Here is a 22,560-nt window from a genome sequence, read left to right on the forward strand (position 1 = left end):
CTTCTCGTTTTTCTTTTTGACAGTTTGATTGTTTTTTTTCCCAACACACCCAGATATTTTGTAAAGTTACAACTTGTTTTTCGATTAAAAATCTAATTAATTCTTTACAACTCATACATTTATATGATAGATAGCCTTTTATTGTAACAGATTGACTTTACACCATAAAGTTACAGATTATGTTTACAATTTTAGGTATAAAAGAAACCCATAGAGATATATAGTCAGAGCTTTTATACAGGATGGAACAAGAGAGATCCAAGAATGAAGAAGAAGGCCCTTTGAATGGTAGTTGAAATCCGAGACAAGTGGACAATATCAAAAAGTCCTATCAGTGGCTAAAAAGGCAGGTCATACAGCATGGAGAAAACAGTCAAAGCAGAACAAGATAACAAGATAAGGTGTTGAGACCAGAGCAGTAGAGGCTGGTGTCTACCACAGCAGAAAGGATCCCAGATGCAGACGTCTCAAAGACCATCCAGCTTGCAGGGTGTAAGATGCAGGTAGGTGATTGGAACAGTAACCTTTACATGTGCACTTTTCCACAAGGCGAGTGTGGAGTTCATACATAAAACATTAAATAAAGACTGCTGCTTAGATACACATTTGGGTAATTTCAAAAACAATTTATTTAAATATTTTCATTACAGTTGCATTGAACCAAGCATTTACCAAACTGCCAAGGGATTTATATTGGTAAAGAAGAAGACACAAAAATATTGTTAAACATACGAGTATATACAGCACTAAGCAATGATTCTACTCATTGTAACATACCTCTTTATATCAGAAAAAATCTGGGATGTTGTTGCTTATAAGTTTTTCGAAATAGATACCAAATAGCCTACAGCATGAATTCTTACATAGAAAAGTTTTACAGTTTTAGTCCTATAATGACAGCCATGTGTGGTTTATTGGGCAACAACTCTTATTCTACCTCCAACAACATAACCAACACATGATCATATCAGCGCAGAGAAACTAGCAGTCATTAGTCCACACTGAAAAAAATACATAAAAAGCTTCTGTGTTTAGAAGAAAATTCAGTTTGAGAGCAAATATCATTGAAATCAGCACTCTTTTGGAAAAGTGAAAAGGTTTGAAATGTGGGTATGCACTGCTTTTTAATAAGTTAACTGATAAAGAACAAATATCAAAGAAAAAACAAGCATTATAAATCAAAAAGCTCGGAATACTAGCATCTCCTTGTGTATATCACTGTATATACAGATTGAATATATAGTAGCCCGCATTTTGAGTTTAAAACCACTGCAAAAGGCACTGTAAAAAGAGTAATTTTGAAACCACAACGCACTGGAAACTATGTGTGGATAGAGCATTTGAACATGATCAGGCCTTTTTTATATACTTTGTTAACACCCGCTGTCCTTTCACAATGTAAAACACTTCAAAATTGAACAGAAAAAGAGTGGACAATGGCTGCTCGACTTGAGTTGCTCACATCAACACAGCCTAATCTGTGTTGTGCTTGATGGCTGTGCAATATGTGCTGGAGCGTGATAACTTATATTATGGTGACCTATATCCCAGCCATGCTGTCCCTTATTGTGCTCAGCCTATGCATCATTTGTCATGTTGAACACAAACACATTTCTGATTGCTGTGATCAACACTGCTGGTGTGCATCCAAATTATTTTATGGTCAGTTTTGAGAGGATCCAGTAGAGGTGTTGCAATATAGCGGTATTGACGATAATCATGATAATAAAAGAATAAAATACAGATAATGTGTTGATAGTCCGCGTATGATAATATGTGATCTGATTTAACTTAATAAAATCAAAACATTTGGTTTTTGTACACTTCTAAAGTTCCTTACACCTTATTTTGTTTGTAATTTATTTGCTAACAAAAGGAATGAAAAACTCAAAAAGCAACGATTAATTAGTCTAACAGCAATATATTTTTATAAGTTTTGGATTGATGTCACAATAATATAATTATCGTGAATTCATTTGGGTGATTTAGTATTTCTCGAGAAAATATTATTATTTTATTTATTTTTTGAAATTATTTTTATGTGAGCTTGTTTGAGTGTCAATGGCCATCAGCGGTACTGCACCTGAAAACACTTCCCAGTTGGCTTCATGGTTCAAATGTGTCGAAAATGCAAGTTTTTTTATGCACATGTTGCTGGAATTACTGAAAGTGTTACACAGGGCTTAAAGGATACAGCGTTCTACCCCGTGATCATTTTTGTACAGCCTCTTGTTACTATGCTTTATGTGTGCCTGAATGAGATAGAATAGTAGAAATAGGCAGAATGGTACGTATGTGTGTGTGTCCTGAACTGCTGCATGATGAAAGTTGACCTGCTGTTACAGTACATTTGAACGAAACAGAACTGTAACACATGTCTCATGGCTGCTGCTGATACTGGCTCTCTGTGGCTGTGTAGAAATCCTCCAGGACACTCTGTAGGTAGTCAAAGGTGGGGCGGTCCTCTGGTTTGTTCTTCCAGCACTCCAGCATGATTTCATAGAGTTCGGTGGGACAGCTGTCCAGGCGCTGCATGCGGTAGCCCTTCTCCAGGGAGCGGATCACCTCTGGGTTGGTCATTCCTGAAAACAAGCGTGCGAGATTGAGATAAGAGACACTGCAGAGTATGAAACTTTTTGTAGTCATTACATTCATTTCATTCAAATCTAGGCTAAAAACCTACTTCTTTAGGATTGCTTTTAATACCCAGTAGTATGATGACACTTTTATCTTGTTTTATCTTATTCGATTTTGTTGTATTTTATTGCTTTCGCTGTTCTTTTATTGTTTCTATTTGTTTTTACTGATTCTTCTCTTTATTTATCACCTGCTGTAAAGCACTTTGGTACATGATTGTCTGGAAAGGGCTGTATAAATAAAGTACATTTACATTTTACACACAGATGATACATCTCTCTAATTTGGATGATTCCCAAACATTCTCTCTGGCTGCTTTGTTGAGTGAGCATCTGAGATCTCAACTGGCCCACTCAGTCATGCAATAGCTTCTTTTGACTAGTAACATTTATCCAATACTAAAGTATAAGAGTGGTGTACTCGTTTTGGAAGGCCCTTTGAAACCAAGCTAACTACACTACTTACCCGGGTACGGTGTGCGTCCATAGCTGATAATCTCAGTGAGCAAGATACCAAAGGACCAGACATCAGATTTGATTGTGAAGGAGCCGTAGTTGATGGCTTCCGGGGCTGTCCATTTGATGGGGAATTTGGCTCCTGGTTATTGAGGAAAGTCAGAAACCCAGTCAGTAAATTGGAAGTAATGTTCAGACATAAGTTAACTTCTGAAGTTTCCTAGCCTGGCTGACGCGTCCACATCTCTATGAGATGGTGGTCTGGGAACTAGGTGTGCATTTTCTGGTATTTGAGGCGTGGTTTATGAATGCCTAGAGCCGTTTATTGGCGCTACGAATGTTTATCAAATGGCGTCTGGTTCTTCCCATGCTGCTTTGCGCGCGATTCATAGCCAATTGTATCACTTATACCAGATGACGTATGTAGAGCGACAGAAATTCGACGAGGAAGAAGAAGAAAAAAAAGTAAAATAAAAGTAAACTTGCGTTCTAAGCTACTTAAAACACTTTCTAAGGCAGCATCGAACGGTAACGTTGTGTCCGCTGCCATTTTGGATTAACACTCTACAAGCTTCGGTGTCGCGCATAGATGTCGTCATCGTCAGGCAAAAATAAGGGCGGTGGTTTCCAGGCTGCCTTTGCAGTGTGAATGAAATCGCGCGCAAAGCAGCATGGGAATTCCCAGGCTAGAAGTTTCCCATCCACCAAAACATCTTGCTCATTCAGTGAGCCCAGAAGCGAGCCACTCTTTCTTTTATTTCACTTGTGGTATCGTATCATATTTCACACACACACACACACACACACGCACACACACACACACACGCACACACACACACACACACACACACACACACACACACACACACACAAAGCAATCTTCTGAAATGATAAAACCACAACTTCTGGTTTTTTATCTGTTCTCAGGGATTCATTTCCTCACTTCTGCCTGCAGCATGTGGCAACATGACGCATGGCAGCGAACAAAAGGTACCTTCTCTGGCTGTGTACTCGTTGTCCTCAATGATACGCGCAAGGCCAAAGTCAGCAATTTTGCAGACTAAAGCCTTATTGACCAGGATGTTGGCGGCTCTCAGGTCTCTGTGGATGTAGTTCTTCTGCTCGATGTAGGCCATCCCCTCTGCAATCTGGAGACGAGTGATTCAGAGTGACAAAACATAACCAAATGTCAAAGGAAAGGAAAAGTTCTGCTCTGCTTCTTCCCCGTTAGTGTTGGATAAGAACAGTCTCGCTTGTTATCTGAATACTTTAACTTAACAATCTAAATTCAATCAGGCAGATTTGACCCTCTTCCCTTCTCCTCCTCCCCTCTGGAAGGAGTCTCCTCTCCAGAACAGGTTCTTTCACACAGCTGTTAGCTGGGAAACTGCTAACTTTTATTCTAATTCTAACCATGATGTTAGCTTTAGTGGTTTTGAGGTCTAAAATGTCTTTTGTGTCTAATAGCTAAAGAATTGAAAAGATGGACCAAAATGAAATTTTTGAAAACATGAATGTTTTCTCCAGGTTGACCTTAAAGACTGTGTGGTTCTCAAACCTTTTGCATCGGTCTTGCAAAAACGAGTAAACTATAATTGGTCCTATACTCTGATTTCAATCATAAATAACATTCTAAACAATATCAGAGGATCTTTACGTTCAGTACTAACCAGCAAATGCTAGCATGCTAAAATGCTAGTTTAAGATGGTGAGCATGATAAGCATTATACCAGTGAACCCTCTGCAGGTTAACATTGTTAACAGGTTAACACTCCTTAGGTGGCTACATTTTTCTTCTTTATCTTCAAAGTTGGAGGATAAAAAATGTAAAAACAGAAAAAAAAATGCATTTCAGCTTCTGCTGAGGAACCTGAAACACCTGCTACTGAAAATATCATCAATATGTATCCTGAATGTTTGATGCACTCGGCACCAACCTGGACTTCATTTTTCTTTCATTGTTTTCTTTAAGAATTTCCATTTTTCATCCTTTTTTTAGAAAAATCTAAATATGGGTAAGAGGGGGACAAGCAGTGGGGGAGATCCTTCAGCGAGAATTAGATGAGGACTGTTTTCTTCAATTAGAAAAACAACAAAACTGCAACTGAAAATATGTATGAAGCCACAAAGAAATCATTCATTCATTCTGACATTCTGATAAAATTCTCACCTGGGCAGAGAAGTCGATGAGCTTCGGGAGCTGGACGCGGTTCCCTTCATCACTCTTTAAGAAGTCTAATAAACTACCTGAGGTTACACACAAACACAATGAAAAATAATGCCACACAGATAAACAAAAAAAGAAATATCAACATTAGCAACATAAGCAAAAATAATTATGACCTCAGTACAAAAAACAAGAAAAACAAGAATGCAAATACAAATATATACAAATACAACACATGCAAATGGACACTGTGACATTCCCCCACAGGCTTACCTTTCTCCATGTACTCAGTAATGATATAGATAGGCTCCTCCTTGGTGACGACAGCATTGAGCCGAACCAGTTTGTCGTGCTGTAGGCTCTTCATCAGGTTGGCCTCCATCATGAAGGCCTCCACCGACATGGTGCCTGGCTTCATGGTCTTCACGGCTACCTTGGTGTGCTTATTGTACATAGCTTCAAACAGTAGAAAAAAACATCACGATTAGCTGATCGATTGCCAGCTTTCTAAAATCTGTGAAAAATTGGGACTACAGTAATACAGCTCTGCCTCACCCATCCAGACTTCTCCAAACTGGCCAGCCCCGAGCCTCCTATCCAGTTTGAGTGATGATCTTGGGATTTCCCAGGCATCCTTTTCCCATGGTTTCTCAGGTTTGGGGCTCAAACAGGGAACAGTCAGGGTCTGGCAGAGGCCATCTCCTTGCTCTGAATATAGCATAAAAAACATGTTTCATCATTTAATCATGTTCTGTATTTGTGTATAATGTTTAGAGTATATAAAATGATTGGTTTTGTTCTTTTTTTAGGGGAAATTATGCTTGAATAAAATCCGTGAACAATGCTGTAAGTTACTCATGGAATGAGCTTGATAATGTTTCTCAGGGATGAAGATGTTTCAGTTGGCCAGCAGAGGATGCTGTGCACAACTATAAGCACAATACTTAACGCCAGACTGAACTGGAGTTGCTAACGATACAATGAGTTCAAATTTGAAAAGACTACGACCTTAAGATAAATACGAATTTACAAAACACTGCTTATAGTCGGGGAGCCAAAGTCTCAAAAATGGGTTGAACCTGACATGGTCTGACATACTTTTTATTTGTGTTTTTTATGTTCACTTTGACCCTAAGAAGCAATAATCAGAGGGTCTGCTATGGCGGAAACATCGCGAAAAAAAATTGTGGCCATTTTAGTGTATGGCCTAAAAATGGCCATTTTTTGATAGAAAATGTTGGAAAATTACAATTTTCCACAAATCCTCAGTGGGTTGGGTAAGCTGTCAATAAATGCATTCCAGATGCACAGAACACATGTGGAGACAACATCCAATAAAATTATAACTCTTAAAATACATTTCTACATGATTTTGGCTCAATTTAATACAAAGAAATCAGGTGTTTTTTCACTTTTTTTCCAATATTTTCATCTTTACTCCATTGGCATTCAATTATTCCCCCAAATTATGACATCAGTCAACAACTATTGCCAACTAGGCCTAGCAGTGATCACAGATCCAATGATTTTGGATGGATTTTTAGAAAAAATTCTGTGGAATGAGTATACTGTTTGGTGAACAGAATGGCATATTGACTGATGTCATAATTTGGGGGAATAATTGATTGCCAATGGAGTAAAGATGAAAATATTGGAAAAAAGTAAAAAAAAACGCCTGATTTCTCTGCATTAAATTGAGCCAAAATCGGCATAGGCTCCAGCCCCCCCGCGACCCGACCGACCGATTCAGCGGTATAGAAAATGGATGGATGGATGGATGAGCCAAAATCATGTAGAAATGTATTTTAAGAGTTATAATTTCATTGGATGTTGTCTCCACATGTGTTCTGTGCATCTGGAATGTATTTATTGACAGCTTACCCAACCCACTGAGGATTTGTGGAAAATTGTAATTTTCCAACATTTTCTATCAAAAAATGAAGGGTACATACACTAAAATGGCCACAATTTTTTTCGCGATGTTTCCGGCAGAGCAGACCCTCTGATTATTGCTTCTTAGGGTCAAAGTGAACATAAAAAACACAAATAAAAAGTATGTCAGACCATGTCAGGTCCAACCCATTTTATTGAGCTTTTGAGACTTTGGCTCCCTGACTATTAGAAGATCATTTCAGTAAATAGAGACTATAACTTAACAAAGTAACCTGAACGCAGCTGTGACCAGTCGAAATCACCCAGTGGAAACCACAAAAGTATCGCTTTCACTGCTGTAACTCACTCTTGTAATGGCCGACCAGCTCTTGCAGGGTGCCAAAGGTGATGCGGGGAGAGATGTAGAATCCTCCGTTGTCCAGCGTTCGGATTTTATAATGTTTAACTTGGTCACCAGACTGGGCATCAAGGTCCCTGACAGACAGAGAGTAGCTGCCTGTGGTGGGAGAGAAACACAGCACCAGTTACCATGTTATCCTTAGTGGAGATGGAGTTGTTTTCAATGCTGATGCCAATATTTCTTTTGAACTGAAAATTAATTTGAACCAACTCTGAACTTTTCACATTAGGAAAACCACAGTTAGATACACTGTCTTAGCTTTGGAAAATCGAAGTACTTCGTTAGGGTTGAGGGGAAAAACCAGGACTTGGAAATGAACACAGCATTTAAACATCCTGCAGTGTTCCACAGACGATCACTATGTCACCTTGTGGCTGAGAAATGGTGGATTCCCAGCTATGTAAAATTACTAATAATCAGAGGCCTAAGTTGCAGTAGTTTTTTTTGCTAAATTTATAAATATTTTTCTGTTACACCTCCAACTTTGTTTCTAGTTTGTTTAACTTTCTATAAAACATAATCCAGTCCAGTTAAGTACTTCAGTATGTCCTCTATTCTAAGGAGAGGAAATGTTGAAATTAAGAATAATCGGGATTAACCTGAATTGTTGTCTTCCTAATCAGTTAAGCTTCCAAAAGCAATTATGTAACCTGATTCACAAGCCCACACAACATTTTCATTTCAGCATAAACACCGTGTTTAAACATGGTGTTTATGGCCGGTGTGTTCGTAAAATAATGTCCTTTCACATTTCCCAGTTGGCAAGATGAGCTTTCATTCTCGTTGGCTGGTTCCTAACATTATCTGTCCACTGTTGGTGCCGTTGGGCCTGCACGGTGCAGGTAATGCAGAATAGATTATGAGAGGTTATTTTGCATCATGAACCATTTTTTATAAGAGCAGTGAGAGGGAATTAAAACAATGTTATCAGCCATAAAACCGAAACAGTGCAGATAGATCTGCTGGCATGCTGGAGCAGTTGGTCCCAGCTGCCATGTTTTTTGCTTTAATATTATTTCAATTTCATTTTCATTCTTCTTTGGAGTTTATTCTTGTTGATCTGAGACCTGTGTTGTTACCGCTTGCTGTCCAACATTTTACCTTCAAACCACTCACAATGATTCTTGCTCTCTCATTATTCGTCCACACTGAATCTCACACAAACTATCTCGTCCTCATTTCCAGCTCTGCCTGATGCCCAAAGAGCTCAATTAGAAATCTGCCACCTCTTAACTTGCCTTATCAACATTTCGTAATGTCTAACGGACACACCATTTGTAGTCAATTATCAAAACATTTGCTATATAAATCGTTGTACATCAATGAATTTAATCACATATTTTGAATCAATCTCCCCTTGAGTTGAGGCGAATTGCACAGACATTTCTTTCTAAAAGCAGCTCTTATGATCAGTCATTATTATCGAGACTTTTAACCCTTTTATGCATCTGTTTGGCACTCTTCCACCAAATATGTTGCACACATCCCTCAAGCATTTGTCCTGAAATTTGTTTTACTCACCCCTGGTGGTCTCGCTGTCTCGGATCATGTAGGATCCGATTCGGTTCCCAGGGGCCAGCAGCTGCCTCTCAGCATCTTTCCTGCTCACGCCCTTAAAGAACCACCTGAACAACAGGAAACAGATCAGTTAGTGCAGAAACTTCCTAACGGCTCTTGGCGCTCATGTCCTTATTTTCAATTGGTAATGTTTGCTTTGTGTTCTTGTTATTTTCTGTCTTTGAATGACTACTGATTGTGCTAATTTGAGAGAAAATGTCAATCTAAGTGAGATACATACTACTACTTAAGTGTGTTGTAGGAAATATATATTAAAAAAGAGTACTTTTCGCTGATATTCCACACTTACTCTTCTGCCTCCAGAGTATCCTTGGCTACATAATTACTGGGGATGAAGCCCTCCTGACCTGTGCTGATTAACATAGCTCTCCACCACTCGCCTGATCTAAAGAGAGAGGGGGACAGAGTGAAGTTAAAGACATACATCATAAACACCACAGTCACATTTCTGCGGTCATGTTACTTACTCCTCTAAGATTCTGAGCTTTTCTCCCTTCTTGAAGCCAAGGTCTCCCTCGTGGATGGCCTCATAGTCGTACAGCGCCATGGCAACACAATCCCCTGTTGTAGTAAAATAAGTGAACACTTCTTCTTTCACACACAAACAGATATTTTTGCCGATATAGTTGAGTGAACACGAGCTTGTTGGATATTGTTTTTCAGGACACTTAGCATTTAACTGAACAAGTTTATTTGTATGCCTGATAATAATACCAGCGGAGCTGGTCCTCTGTGTGTTGAAGGCCTGTGTGGTGAGTTATCACTCTGCACCCATGCTCTCACTCTCCTTCCTCTTTCACGCTTAAAGGCAAGTAACTCACACGGACCTACGCCACACTTTTAAAAAATATTTTGTCGACACAAGTTCACAATCATACTTGACTTTATTGCATCGTTGTTGGTTGTATTTGCTACAGGAACGAGTGGAGGTGTTTAAGGTTTGCAGTGCAGTGTGAGTGAAACACAGTAAATAAACTTACCGTCTGGAGAGTTTGCATTGGAAGGCATTTTGGCCTGTAGAGAGAAAGACAGCATTCCACAGGTGTCAATTCTTCCAAATACTTATTTACAGCTTGTTTTGAGGATTCAAAGTGAGGAAAAACACTGGGCTCTTTATGATTTACATTTCTACATGACACTCAGGCAAGAGTAAAGACTCATTTGGAGTCATATTTCACGCCATAAGATGATAGTCTAATATCCACCCTCCATTTTGGTTTATTTCAGCTCCTGATGGAAATATTTAGCTCTTTATTTTCACTTTCTTCCGCTCCTAACTTTGCCTATCTGCTGTTTGGGGCTGAGGAGGAAACATAGAGTGAATTTGGCATTTTCTGCAGACCCTAAAATTAATAAATATAGCTGGAAGATTGATTTCTATACCTAAAAACAGGTGAAAAAGCATATTAAACAGGATTGTTTAGTGTTTTCTCAAGACACTATTTACAACTTTCAACTAAATTAATATTAAAGTACAGCAAAATGATTAATGACATTTCTATTTTAAAGAGAACCGTTTAGTTAAGGCTCAAATTTAGTTGTAACACTATCACTCAGGGGACTACAAACATTTAAAGTGCTGAAAGGAAGGAAAGACTTTGTCACATCAAACAAACACATCTGCAGTTATCTTTGGTTGAGGTTTTTAGGGTGTTTAAAGGGCTCTTTATGTCCGAATGTATTTCTTCAACCCTTGAAACAGCCAAAAGTTAAAAGAAGTAGAGCTGTTTTAAGACAGGTAGACTCAATGACTGTAAATGTACTAACCTGCTAGATAATACATTATGTGCAAGTCTATAAGTTGCTTAACTCTTTTGACTACACATGTCCTCCCTGAATGCTCTGGTTCTGCTTCTGTCACTTCCTCTTTCTTTATTGAGGGTAAAAGAGATGTTACAGTCAGCACGCAGGAAGCAGGGGCCAGGGGAACCACAGTCACTCAAAGTAGCACACTTACTTTACCCATGCCAAAGATCAAAGTCTAGCTAGTATGCAAACTCACAACAAGTCACAGGACCACGTCGAGACTTATTGTTGGCATGCCTTGTTCCTATGTGAAAAGCCCCGGAAAACTGCTTCCTATCAGTTGTGGCTACATGATGAAATGATGTGTTCTTTTCTCTTTTAAACTCCGTCACACTTTTACTGTTTCGGCATCCAGCATCAACACTTCCTCATTTTAATTTAAAACCCGGCCATTTCTGCAGGTGGATCTGGCCATTGCATTTGAGAAAAAAACGATAAAACTGATATAAGCTCAAAAGAATGTTTCCAATCAAAGCTTCTTTCTGCACATAAGTTATTATTCAGATCTGATAATTACTTGGATAAGACATTTTTCCAAATTCAGGCAATAGGAATCTTGGAGTTTGGTAATCTGGGCATGCCCACATCAGTGTACACTGACAGTGACTGGCAGCTAGTTGGCTGAGTCCCGGCTGCTAGCGGCTATGGCTTACCCGTTAGTAAGGCTAAAACTGGGCTGCTGGCCCCTGATAGCTCCTGGCTAACTTCTTCTTGTAGCTTGAACTACCTTTTCACTTCATCATTTCCTCACAGTGCAAGCAAAATAGCTGCACACCCACAACCACCCGAGCAGGACTGATTCCTCCAATATTCTGTGTGAAGAACACAATCTGTTTGACCTTTCCCTGCAGATCAAAAGCATAAATCTTAAGCTATGGCACTGATGGCTGATTTGGCTAATATGAAAACATATTAAGGGCATGTTAACTAGGTTAAAGACTTGATTCTTTAGCAAAGAGGGACTTTTAATAGTTCTAACTAAGTAACTCACACCTGTAAAAGAGAGCTGCTGTTCTCTAGATTCAAATATTAGGCCTGAATGTGTCTTCTACTGCTGGACATGTCATAGTAGTTTGTGTATGATATATTGTATTTTTAAGGAAGCAAAGACTAAATGATTACTTTTAAGTGAGATATTTTCCAAATTTTTTTAGCTGCTGTGTGCCATGTGATAATCATGAATGTCATATCATTATTACATACAGCTTTGCTCCCAGAGGTGGGGTCTTTGACATAGTGGGCCGTCTGTGCTCGGCTCTGTGGGTCATCGTGTCCCGCCCCTTTGCTGAGGGGCTCCTGTTCCTTCTTTGAGCCCACGCAGCCCATGGTGCCGTCTGCAAGATGACGATAGAGGAGAGACATCAAGATGTGAAAGCTGCAGAGAAACTGTCAAAACTCACCAAGCCTCACTTGATCACACGGAGAGTCTTGGAGGTCACATCAATGTATCACCAACCATAAACCAAATGTGCAGAACAAAAACGATATGTATGTTTACTGAAAAAGTCTTCTGAAACAGATTTGATCTTACAGTTTACTTTCTGGTTTTAAACCTTTGTTACACAAGCACGATTGGGACATTAAAATGAACAACGCTCAATGTAAGATTATTAACTAGTTTGTGTTACACCTCATGCACATGTGCAGATAGTTCATTACTAATTATTTTATTAAATGACCTTGGAATGAAACAAAGGTCACAACTGGAGTAATCATAAATCTCATTCTTTGTTTGTACTCTTGTGATCATCATTCACATGTTTGATGTTTACAATCAGTTATTGCACAGCTGTCTTACCATAAAAACAAGAACTCATGTACTGTTCAAGCAAACTGCCGACTACAACCCTTTGTTGTGATACCAACCTTTTCCAGCCATAGTCACAATTATGTGAGAAAAGGAGGATGTGAGATGACATGATATTTATGAAACCGTAAAGTTGGCAGGATGGAAAAAGAAAATATTGAACCGCAGCCCGAGAGACTGTGGTTCAGTTTCAGTTTAAAACCAAAGTCTACTCTGCTTTTAAAATGGATTCTGAAGACATTAATTGTGTTTTGCATTGCAATAACAGCCCCCTATTTTTCCTAAACCTAACAAAGCTGCTTTGGTGCCTAAAACTCATTAGAGGTGTGGAAAATACTTTGATACAATATTCCATCCATCAGTAGGAACACTTATTCTTCTTATAACTAATATTCAGATGACGATTCACCTATAAAGTTGATAGTGGAGGTCTAAGCAGAATAGAGGACATACTGAAGTACTTAACTGGACTGGATGATGCTTTATAGAAAGTTAAAGAAACTAGAAATAAAGTTGGAGGTGTAGCAGAAAAAGAGCTGAAAATATTTAGAAATTTAGCAAACAAACTACAGCAACTTAGGCCTCTGATTATTAGTCATTTTACATAGCTGGAAATCCATCATATGTACATTTCTCAGCCACATGGTGACATAGTGATCGTCTGTTTAAATGCTGTGTTCATTTCCAAGTCCTGGCTTTTCCCCTCAACCCTAACGAAGAACTTCGATTTTCCAAAGCTAAGACAGTGTATCTAATTGTGGTTTCCCTAATGTGAAAACATATACTCGAATTAAAGGTTTGGATCTGAATCTGCAAGACTGTACAATGGCATTTATAACAACCTTCTGTGTAAAAATAAGGGCTTACTTATGCTCATCATGTCTGCCATAAAGATCAGCTAAAATTACCTACATAAACTGATTAAGCTGCATTCAAAGCACTTAGTAGGAATTAGTGAACTCTATTAATGAAATTGGAGATTTCAAACAACTGTTGACATCTGCCCGAACAACACCCCGCCTAAGCATGAAATAAGCATTATAATATGTTGAATTTATACCAATAGCTTCCAGCACATTAGAGATTTATGGAAAAATGTGAGTTCTCAGGTTAAGTTTACAAGCTTTTGTTGACCTTCAGTGGTGTAACTTCTGCACCAGAGTGTGCAGAAATATAGTGTGAACATATATTTAGAAACCCTTTTAGCCCACATTTGCTTCAAAACCTAGCACCGTGTCCAGTTCAACGTTCTTAAAAAAGTGTTACAAGTAATAAAAATTCATTTATTGTGGAGGTATAGAAATTAGAAAAGGTATAACTGCATAAACACCTCCATGCTGAGGTGAAATTATTACTTTTATTCTTACTTTTAATTCTTACTTTTATTTTGTGTGAATAAAATAAAAAATTTTGTGTAAACTTTTATTCAAACTGTCCAAAAACAATTACAGTGTTATATTCATGATGCCCAACGGGTGAAACGTCCCTGCTGGTCACTAAAAGACATAAATACTGATGAAAATGAACTAATAGGGAGCCTTGTGTGGATCAGAAGTAAAATGGAGAACTAAAACATTATCTTTGTCAGTTGATCCTTACAATAAATGAATGTTATTTTTTTAAAATGTCTCACTTTTTAAGTGGGGAAGGCATGAAAATGCAGCATTGATGTTCGGTAATCCTAACTGCAGTAGACAGACTGGGAGGGCCAAGATGTCGTCTAACTTTGTCAGCTCACTGGGTGATAATAACATATGCAACACAACATATGCTTATTTATTGGGCTGTTGTAGCATTCTCTAATCACTACACCGCTGCTGTATATCCTGAATAATTAATAGTTTTAACAGATGTTAACAACTGAGGCGTTGCTTTCAGTGTGAATGCGATAAAGGTCTTTCAAGAAAGAAACAAAAGGCACACCTGTCCCCATCATCCGGGGAGTGTGTTGTTTTCGTATCACACTGTATTTGTGTATTTATGCATGTAAATGTATATGCAGATAAATGAAACTAGGTTTAACAAGCAAGAGCGAGCAAGAACAAAGAGGAAGTCTGTGACGGGACACAGATACAATGTTTTATAGCGTGTCAGCTGCACAGATGGAGAGGACACAACGGGGACGGTTAGTCAGCAGGTCCAATCCCTCTGCTTGTAGAGGCAGATTATTGCACTGAAGGAAGTTGTGTTGATTATGAGTGTTTGCAATGCAAAGCCTGTAAACACTCACAGAACAGATCTACTGTTCGGTGACAGTAAACAAATCTAAAATGCCAAGAAACATTGTGAGTTGAAGAGCTTTAAATGTTCTGTATTAGGAACTGCATTTGGAACCAGAATTGCCTCTGTGGCCTTGCGCCACTCGTGTGTTGTGGTTAAAGCAATGGAAAATGTTTCATTTGAAGACTCAGGAAGTGGTGTTACTAAGGTAAAAAAATGTGTGGTGTTAACATATTTGCTTCCCTTTTTGTCCCTTCTCTGTACCACACTCTCCTTCCGACGTCTAATAAAAGGACCATCGAAATTCTTCGGACGGTTTGACATCTATTAAATTCCTCAAAGTGATGAGCGGACATGGCTCTCTGTCACGTTTTTACGGTTGAACAATGGAGGTCAGAGTGAATCTGATGGTAAATTATTGCCCCAGTTTGGCTCAGTAAAAATTGATTCGTCTAAAGCCATGTTTAATGCAACAGCAAAGCATGTCAGTTTCACTAAGCTTCTCAGTGAGAAATAAAAACCTGAGCAGGAGAAGCATTCACAAAGACGCAGCTGCTGTGTTAACACCAGTCGTGGTGACAAGCCTCCATTTGATTATCACTTGATCAAATGATAACGTCAGACATGCATCTCTACAAATTCTTATTGACGTTGTAAACTCTGTTTTCTGTTTATTTCTGCTATAAGGGGGCAGGGTATTACTTTCCACCGACGATTTACCCATACGAATCAGAAGCCATTTTTCCCATTAGAAATGTTACGACGCATACGCCTGCGCGTCGGTCAGCTGAGGATTTTGCAGCAGAGCCTGCACATAGTCAGGGCAAAAATTCCTTAAACACGTGTTCTTTAAGTGAAAATGTAAGGTAAAACATTACATTAACAAATTCTTAGTAACAGGAATGTGTATCCACACTGTACTGTGTTTAAATACTTTGGCAATAACATCCGCTTAGACATTAATATAAGATCACTAAAACTGGTTGATATTACAGAAACAAGGTTTCCAAAACCTTTGGGGTGAGACAACCACATTCAGGCCACTAATATGGTATATATTATGTAAAGTGTCACAAAAGTGAAAGTGTGACACTACAACTATAATGAGGCCAAAAATGCTTAAGAGGAGGTAGGGAAAGGGTAGAAAGGGGCAGCAACGTGTTGCTTAGCGCACTACAGAACTGAGTTAAAGCCCTGTCAGACACAAGCTGTCGAAGTCCTTTTCTTTTTTCTACTTTGCTGTGAACCATAGAAAATACAAGGTCAAGGCTTAAATCAGAATCAGAATCAGAATCAGAAAAGGTTTTATTGCCAAGTAATTTTTACATCACGAGGAATTTGGCCTGGTCTGTTTGGTGCCATAAAAACAAAAAATATAATAATAATAAAAAAAAGTATTTAAAAAATATATGTACAAAGTATTTGTAAGTATTTGTAAGCTGAGGGCAGAAGAGTTTAAATTAAGGTTAAACTTTAATAATTTCATAGTTTCAGGTTGGCATCATGTTGCTCCGGGTAGTGTAAAATGTTAATATGTAACACTCATTATACCTTTATTGTTAGACATGGACAAGAATGGTTAGCTCTGTTAATTATTCTTAAGTCTAAGCTATGACCCTGGGGTGGAGTCCAGAGCTCAACCATTAAAGGAAAAGTCTGAACCTTTTATCAAAGACAAAAAGGTTTCCGTTAATTTGCATGAATTCAAAGCCAGCATTTGAGGTAGCATTAGTTCTCACGGTACATAGCTACATAGCTACAGATGGGACATCAGCCCTCTAATCGCTGAAGTTACCAGCAACAACGGCAACAGCCTAGTAACAGTGAAAACACGTTTCATTGTACCATAAGTTGTTGTATCATCGTTAAATTATCATTTACATAGCAGAACAGAGTTCAACAGACAGCTGATTTAATACATTTTTATATTCATTATGTTTCTTTTTCTGATTTTGTCTTAAATGTTGACTTTCGAAATGGTAAGATGAAATTTTTTCATGAAAACAATGAAATAATTTGACATTTTTGGAAATACATAATTTGTCTTGCAGACAGTGAGATATAAAAAAAAAAACACAACATAAATACAAAGCTAAAGCAGGGAGACTTTGATTAAACAAATATAAAATAAACTAATAAAAAACTATTTGCATTCAGGACATGCTTCTTTTTCTTCCAAAAAGAAGCATGTCCTGTAACAACCTATAACTCCACAAACAATATGGATTAAATAAATTCAATAGTTGAACTTCAGACTAGCTGTTAGAGTCTCGTCAGTTCCAGCTCTGCATACTGAATCACTTGCTGGCTGTAGCGTACAGCATAGAGATAAAACAGTAACAGTCATGTTTAATTAGGTTTAATTAGAGCGCAAATAAGCATATTTCCTGAAACAAAAAGTAGTTTCCTTAATGGCCTTCTTTCAACACGCCGGTTTGGGGATAACACATATAAACTTGTCTATAGAGCGTGTACTTTCTGTGTGAATTAACAGGAATTTATGGGAATTAAGGGGAATAAACTGGAAATTTTCAAAAGTGATGGTTAGGAACTTAAATATAATTGGTAAGGCATTTATTGTAGCATAATCTTGGCTAAAAAAATGGTGCAAATACTGTTGAACCAGCAATGGAAAGTCTTTATTCGTGTGTAAATGATCCGATTTGGAAATTTCCAAAATTCACTAACTAAAGTTCCCGGAAATTTTCACCCCTTTGCATCCCCACCCCCACCTATTGTGTTTCTCACACCTACAGATTTCCATAACACGTACATTACTGTGTCACTTGAAAGTCATTAATGATATACTATAAGTTGTTACACAATCATCATGCTAAACAGCAGCCTGGCCATAAATTAACATTTGTCATCCTAATATACAGAAAAGAGTGGAGCCTTTGGCACCAATTCAGTGTAAAACTATTAAACAGGCTTTCTAATCTATGGCCCAGGCTTCTGTTTTGCATACACAACTTTACGAGCGTCAATTTGGTACCAAAAAAATGCCTACATGGCAATTTAGAGGTTTCTTTTTCTGTTGTTGGAGATATAAAGATAACTTTATGAGAAATCCCTTCTGACATAGTCACAGTTTCAGTTCTGTGAACAACTTTTTTTTTCATTACTGTGCGACTTATGGTTGACTGTCTAGACCACATCAACTTTGAAAATAGACCTTTCCAGTTAAAAGAAACATATAGACACGAAGAATGATAGTTTTGGTCCAACTAGATTCCATGAAATAGATTCCATTCATCATGGCAGAGGAACTCAAATATAAAAGTCCTGTCAGTGACCAAATCAATGGCTACAGCCAGCAGCTGGTTAGCTTAGCTTTGCATAGAGAGCCACAAAAGTGGCAAATACAAACGTAGCCCTATCCAAGTGTTGCAATGTTTACCCATAAACCTCCTTGCTCCTTAGTCCCATAAATGTCAGACAAGTTAAATCTCTCTCATAATGCTGAATTTTGGTTTCAATCCAAAATATGTCATATTTTGGAAGTTATGCCTCAACAACTATTCACCACAGCTCTAATGCTAACAGCAAAATGGCTGCTATAACTGGCCACAAGATGTAACACCAAGATAATGCAATGACGAATTAAACTTGATATGCCAACACTATATTGAATTAGTTTATTTAAAGGTACAATTGAATTCCTCAGTCACATACTTAAAACAAGTGAAGAAATCAATTCAGCAAATACTATATTAGCATTTTACACAGCTAGCATTAGCCACCATAAGCTTAGTGAACCCAAGAAGCAAAAAGCTTGTGTTAAAAAATTTTTAACTCATGAATTATTAGTCATACTTGAAAGAAGCATAATGTTTATTTGTTCTCTCACAGGTTAACATTGCCACATTCTAAAATAATGTCTGAGAGAGGACAGCTAATTTTGTCAGCCATGTTTAAAAAAGCATGAGCTCTTATTCAGAGGTGCCTTTAAGCCTCTGTCTATTTTGATCAAGTTGAAATATAAAGCAGATGTTTAATTGTTCCGTAACCTATTTTGATGACATAGAACTTTGAGAGAACTGTTGGGTCAACTTTTTGATTACTTTGTAAAATACAAAGGCCATCTACGGAGTTAAAACGATTTTCCATGACAGTGCAAATCTATCTTTATCGTGGTTCTCAACATGTTCTTTTTAAGGCTGTAACTTTCGTCTGAATGGGAAGTTTCTTCTTCTTCTTCTTTTTATTAAATTTCAACAATAAGAAACTTTTGTTGCACTCTTCCGAGCAGATTTTTCCTGCCACTTTTCAAATTCCTGCACTTTACTTAATCTCAGTCATGGCTGCTAACCTCCTCTAATAGGATCGTCACAGACACAAGATTTAAAACTGGTAACCTCCGAATCCCTGATTAATCATGCACTGATGGGCTTAACTGACCTTTTTTTTTTCAACAATTTTGGAAAAGGTTTGAATTTCTTGGGCAACATTTTTAAAGTCCTGCACTTCATCTTTAAATGAATAACATGAACGCTGGTAGTTCAAATATCCAACATACCAACATGCCTCTAACAGACTCTAACTCTGAGTCAAGCATTCATATGAAGGCCCAGTTCACTGGAATCATATCTGCACCATGCAAATAAGCACCAGCTTTAACACCTGGCTTGGTGGTCATATATGTAGACCACTGGATAGAAAACCACATTCAGCACATGCCCTCAGTTTTTGTAGATAACAAGTGAATAATTATCACCGATCACTTTCAACACATCAAGCAAAAGGCACCGTTTGCTTCAATGACTTGTAGCTGAACACTATGTTTATAGCAGCACTCGTGAGCTGGTCCGTTCAGCTTATGCTCATGTTGTGGCCTCGTTTAGGCTGGATCCCATGAATTATACTACCTCTAAACTAATTTGTTTTAGCAGGACATACGAGCGGAGACTCTCTCAAGAGACGGAGAACAGGAATAATTCATGTGTGATCTGTTATGAGGGGTGATTTCTGCAGCAGTTGTAAATGTTTTGAGCTGTGAAAAGCTGCCAAGCTGTGTCTACCTGTCTGGGACTGCCTCAGGCCAAAACATCACCTGCCATTAACCACAGAAAGGGAGGCAGGAGGGACAAAAAGAAAGAAATACTGTAACTTGCTTTACTTCTGCGCAGCATGCCTGCCACTTCCTATATTTTTGTCTCGGTTATTTAGCAATAACACAAGTTAAAGATTGAACATAAGATTGACTCACCTTGCAGTGTTTCTCACTTTTTATTTCCTGGTCAGCAGCAGATGACTATTGTAATCTTCACAGTAGGGTTGTGGTTATTGCAACATTTATGTGTCTGTTTGCGTCAATGTGTCAAACTTGCCACTATCATTGAGACTCAGTTCAGATGGCGGACAGTACACATCTAAAACCTGACAATATTATCTGATTAGATTCACAAGTTAGACACCTTTTCCACACAATGAACAAACAATTCCTTTCTATATTTACTGACACTTTGCCACGACTTTCTTGCGTTAAGCAAAATTAACGTCAGTAAGATGTTTTACATGCCAAATAGTTTTCGGTATTTAATGTAGATGTTACAATAATGATATTTTACATTCCACTTATGAAAAGATGCATATGTAATATCTTGTTTTTTGGGCTGAGAGTTGCACAAATAAGAATTTGTGTTCATCTTATAATAAATCAACATGTTTGGCTGATAAGGTTGAATAATTACTTAGAAATTTACAAGGATAAGTTGAGTCTGAGTCGAGCTTTAGAAAACCTGGTGATAAGTGTCCGTGTAAAAGATATTATGTTCAACTGACACAGACATTTGACATTTTTGTCAGGTTTGTCTGACATGATGAATTCACAGATGTGGCTGTTAAAGCCATTTCCTTCTCTGATTTTATGGTAGGGGCTGTGCATTGGTCTTCATTATGCAATAAGAAACAAGCGTAAATAAGCAAAAATGAAAGAGACACTCCCAATTTCCATCATCTCATGTTTCTTTTTACCATGAGAGGATGACACTTCCCTTCAAACTGACAACTCAATCGGCTTGTCTCTACGCAGTCTGATAGCTGGGGTGCAGGAAGAGGTCAGCATGTGGTAATTAATTCAAAAGAAAGGACTCTTTACTTTTCTGTTTGAGACATTTGGGGGGAAAAACGAAGCAGATGTGGCTGCTGTACTCATGCAAGGCTTTTTAGTCACCATTGTGATGTAACATCAGTAGTTCTTCAGCATGAGTAACGCACTAAGACTTCCTTAAGATTAAAGACAGCAGTATTAGAAGCACAAACACGAGACTCACATGCTACAGTGTACAAGTACAGTAGTACCTCTGTCTTTGGGGGTCTTTTGGGGCTCTGTTTTTGTTTTTCCATAGCTCGTTTGGAAATAAATGACAAGTCGATGTGTAGACGGTGTGAGAACATAGAACTGAAACCAGTTTGGTTTCTGGTTTTGTCTACATGGGCAGTCTAAAAATAACTGACACAAACAAGAAGGGGAAACAGTTGAGACTCAGCTCTATACTCAATGAGGACTCCTCATTTGGTAAAATTACCAGAAGAAGAACATCGTGATGTTCATCTGTGTTTATCTGTTTCTTTACGTGGCTTTCGCACTTTACTGAGTCCTTTTACATATTATTTGTGTACAGTCACGTCTGCAGGCGATGGCTGCCTCAGCTCAGAGACCCCGAAGTTCCTCTTTTGAAACCGAGCATCCTCTTTGTAAAACTCCATCTGTTCACATATCAATCATTATAATAATTGTATTGGGGAAAAAAAAACTTTTTATTCTCTCTTAAATTTCACTTGATCCTTTTCCTACTTTAGCTTTTTAACACTTTTTCAAGCACTTGGGCCTCTCTGTGTCTACACAAGCAGGCATGAAAATTCACTTACCGCGCTGTAATCAATCACTTCGACTCGTATCACTGCGGTTGTAAATTATCTTCTAGGCTGGGATGATGGCGTGTGGGATATTCCTCATTTCATTTTAGTAGCTTCCATCCCCAACCCTGCAGGATTAGGCTAAAGATGCGGACAGGACGGCGGTGCACGGCGCACTGAAGTCACAGGAGGAAGTTTGACTTGTGCGCATTTGACTGATGAGGCGGTGAAAAGAGGAACAAGCACACGTCAGCCGTGCTCTTGGTTTCACTGGCTGAATCAACCACAGTCACTTTTTAGCTACTTCTGAAGCGCTACTTTAACGAAATGGACAGGTTAAAGAAAAAAAAAACAGAATAAAAACACCTTTTAAATAGTTATCCAATTTATAATTTGTTCTTATTTCGTCTTCTGATAAAAAAAAAAAAAAGACTGTCCGGTTAAGCTACATTTGGCGTTAGATGCAGTTGGGATAAGTGGATGACGGTAAGAATGGATAAGTAGGTGGACAGACGTGAGAGCCATATTTGCATGGGCGCACGGCTCAAACAGGTATTCAAATGAAAGTTCGACAGCTATCCTGCTCAGTGCGTCGCGCTGGCGCGGAGACAGGGCGCGGAGGGAGAAACGCGTGGGCGGTTCAGCCCCCCGGGCCACAACAACAGATCGGCATTAACACATGACAGTGAGCTCTCAGCTGTAATCCTTAATCAAGAGTCAGGATTAGAAACAAAGT

At 38.4% G+C, this 22,560-nt stretch overlaps 1 protein-coding gene across 1 annotated transcript; it reads right to left on the reverse strand.

The window, feature by feature from the left end:
* Nucleotides 1-611: 611 nt before the first annotated feature.
* On the reverse strand, nt 612-22,028 carry hck (HCK proto-oncogene, Src family tyrosine kinase). Its single transcript, XM_075476199.1, has 13 exons — nt 21,837-22,028; nt 12,140-12,270; nt 10,111-10,144; nt 9,598-9,691; nt 9,420-9,515; nt 9,074-9,177; nt 7,499-7,648; nt 5,815-5,967; nt 5,533-5,715; nt 5,263-5,339; nt 4,087-4,240; nt 3,103-3,234; nt 612-2,582 (listed from the first exon to the last, which is right to left on the reverse strand). The coding sequence occupies exons 2-13, from the start codon at nt 12,260-12,262 to the stop codon at nt 2,380-2,382; spliced, it is 1,503 nt and encodes a 500-aa protein (XP_075332314.1). The 5' UTR covers nt 12,263-12,270; nt 21,837-22,028; the 3' UTR covers nt 612-2,379.
* Nucleotides 22,029-22,560: the final 532 nt, after the last annotated feature.

This window comes from Odontesthes bonariensis, chromosome 10 (genome assembly GCF_027942865.1).
Source record: "Odontesthes bonariensis isolate fOdoBon6 chromosome 10, fOdoBon6.hap1, whole genome shotgun sequence".
NCBI lineage: Eukaryota > Metazoa > Chordata > Actinopteri > Atheriniformes > Atherinopsidae > Odontesthes > Odontesthes bonariensis.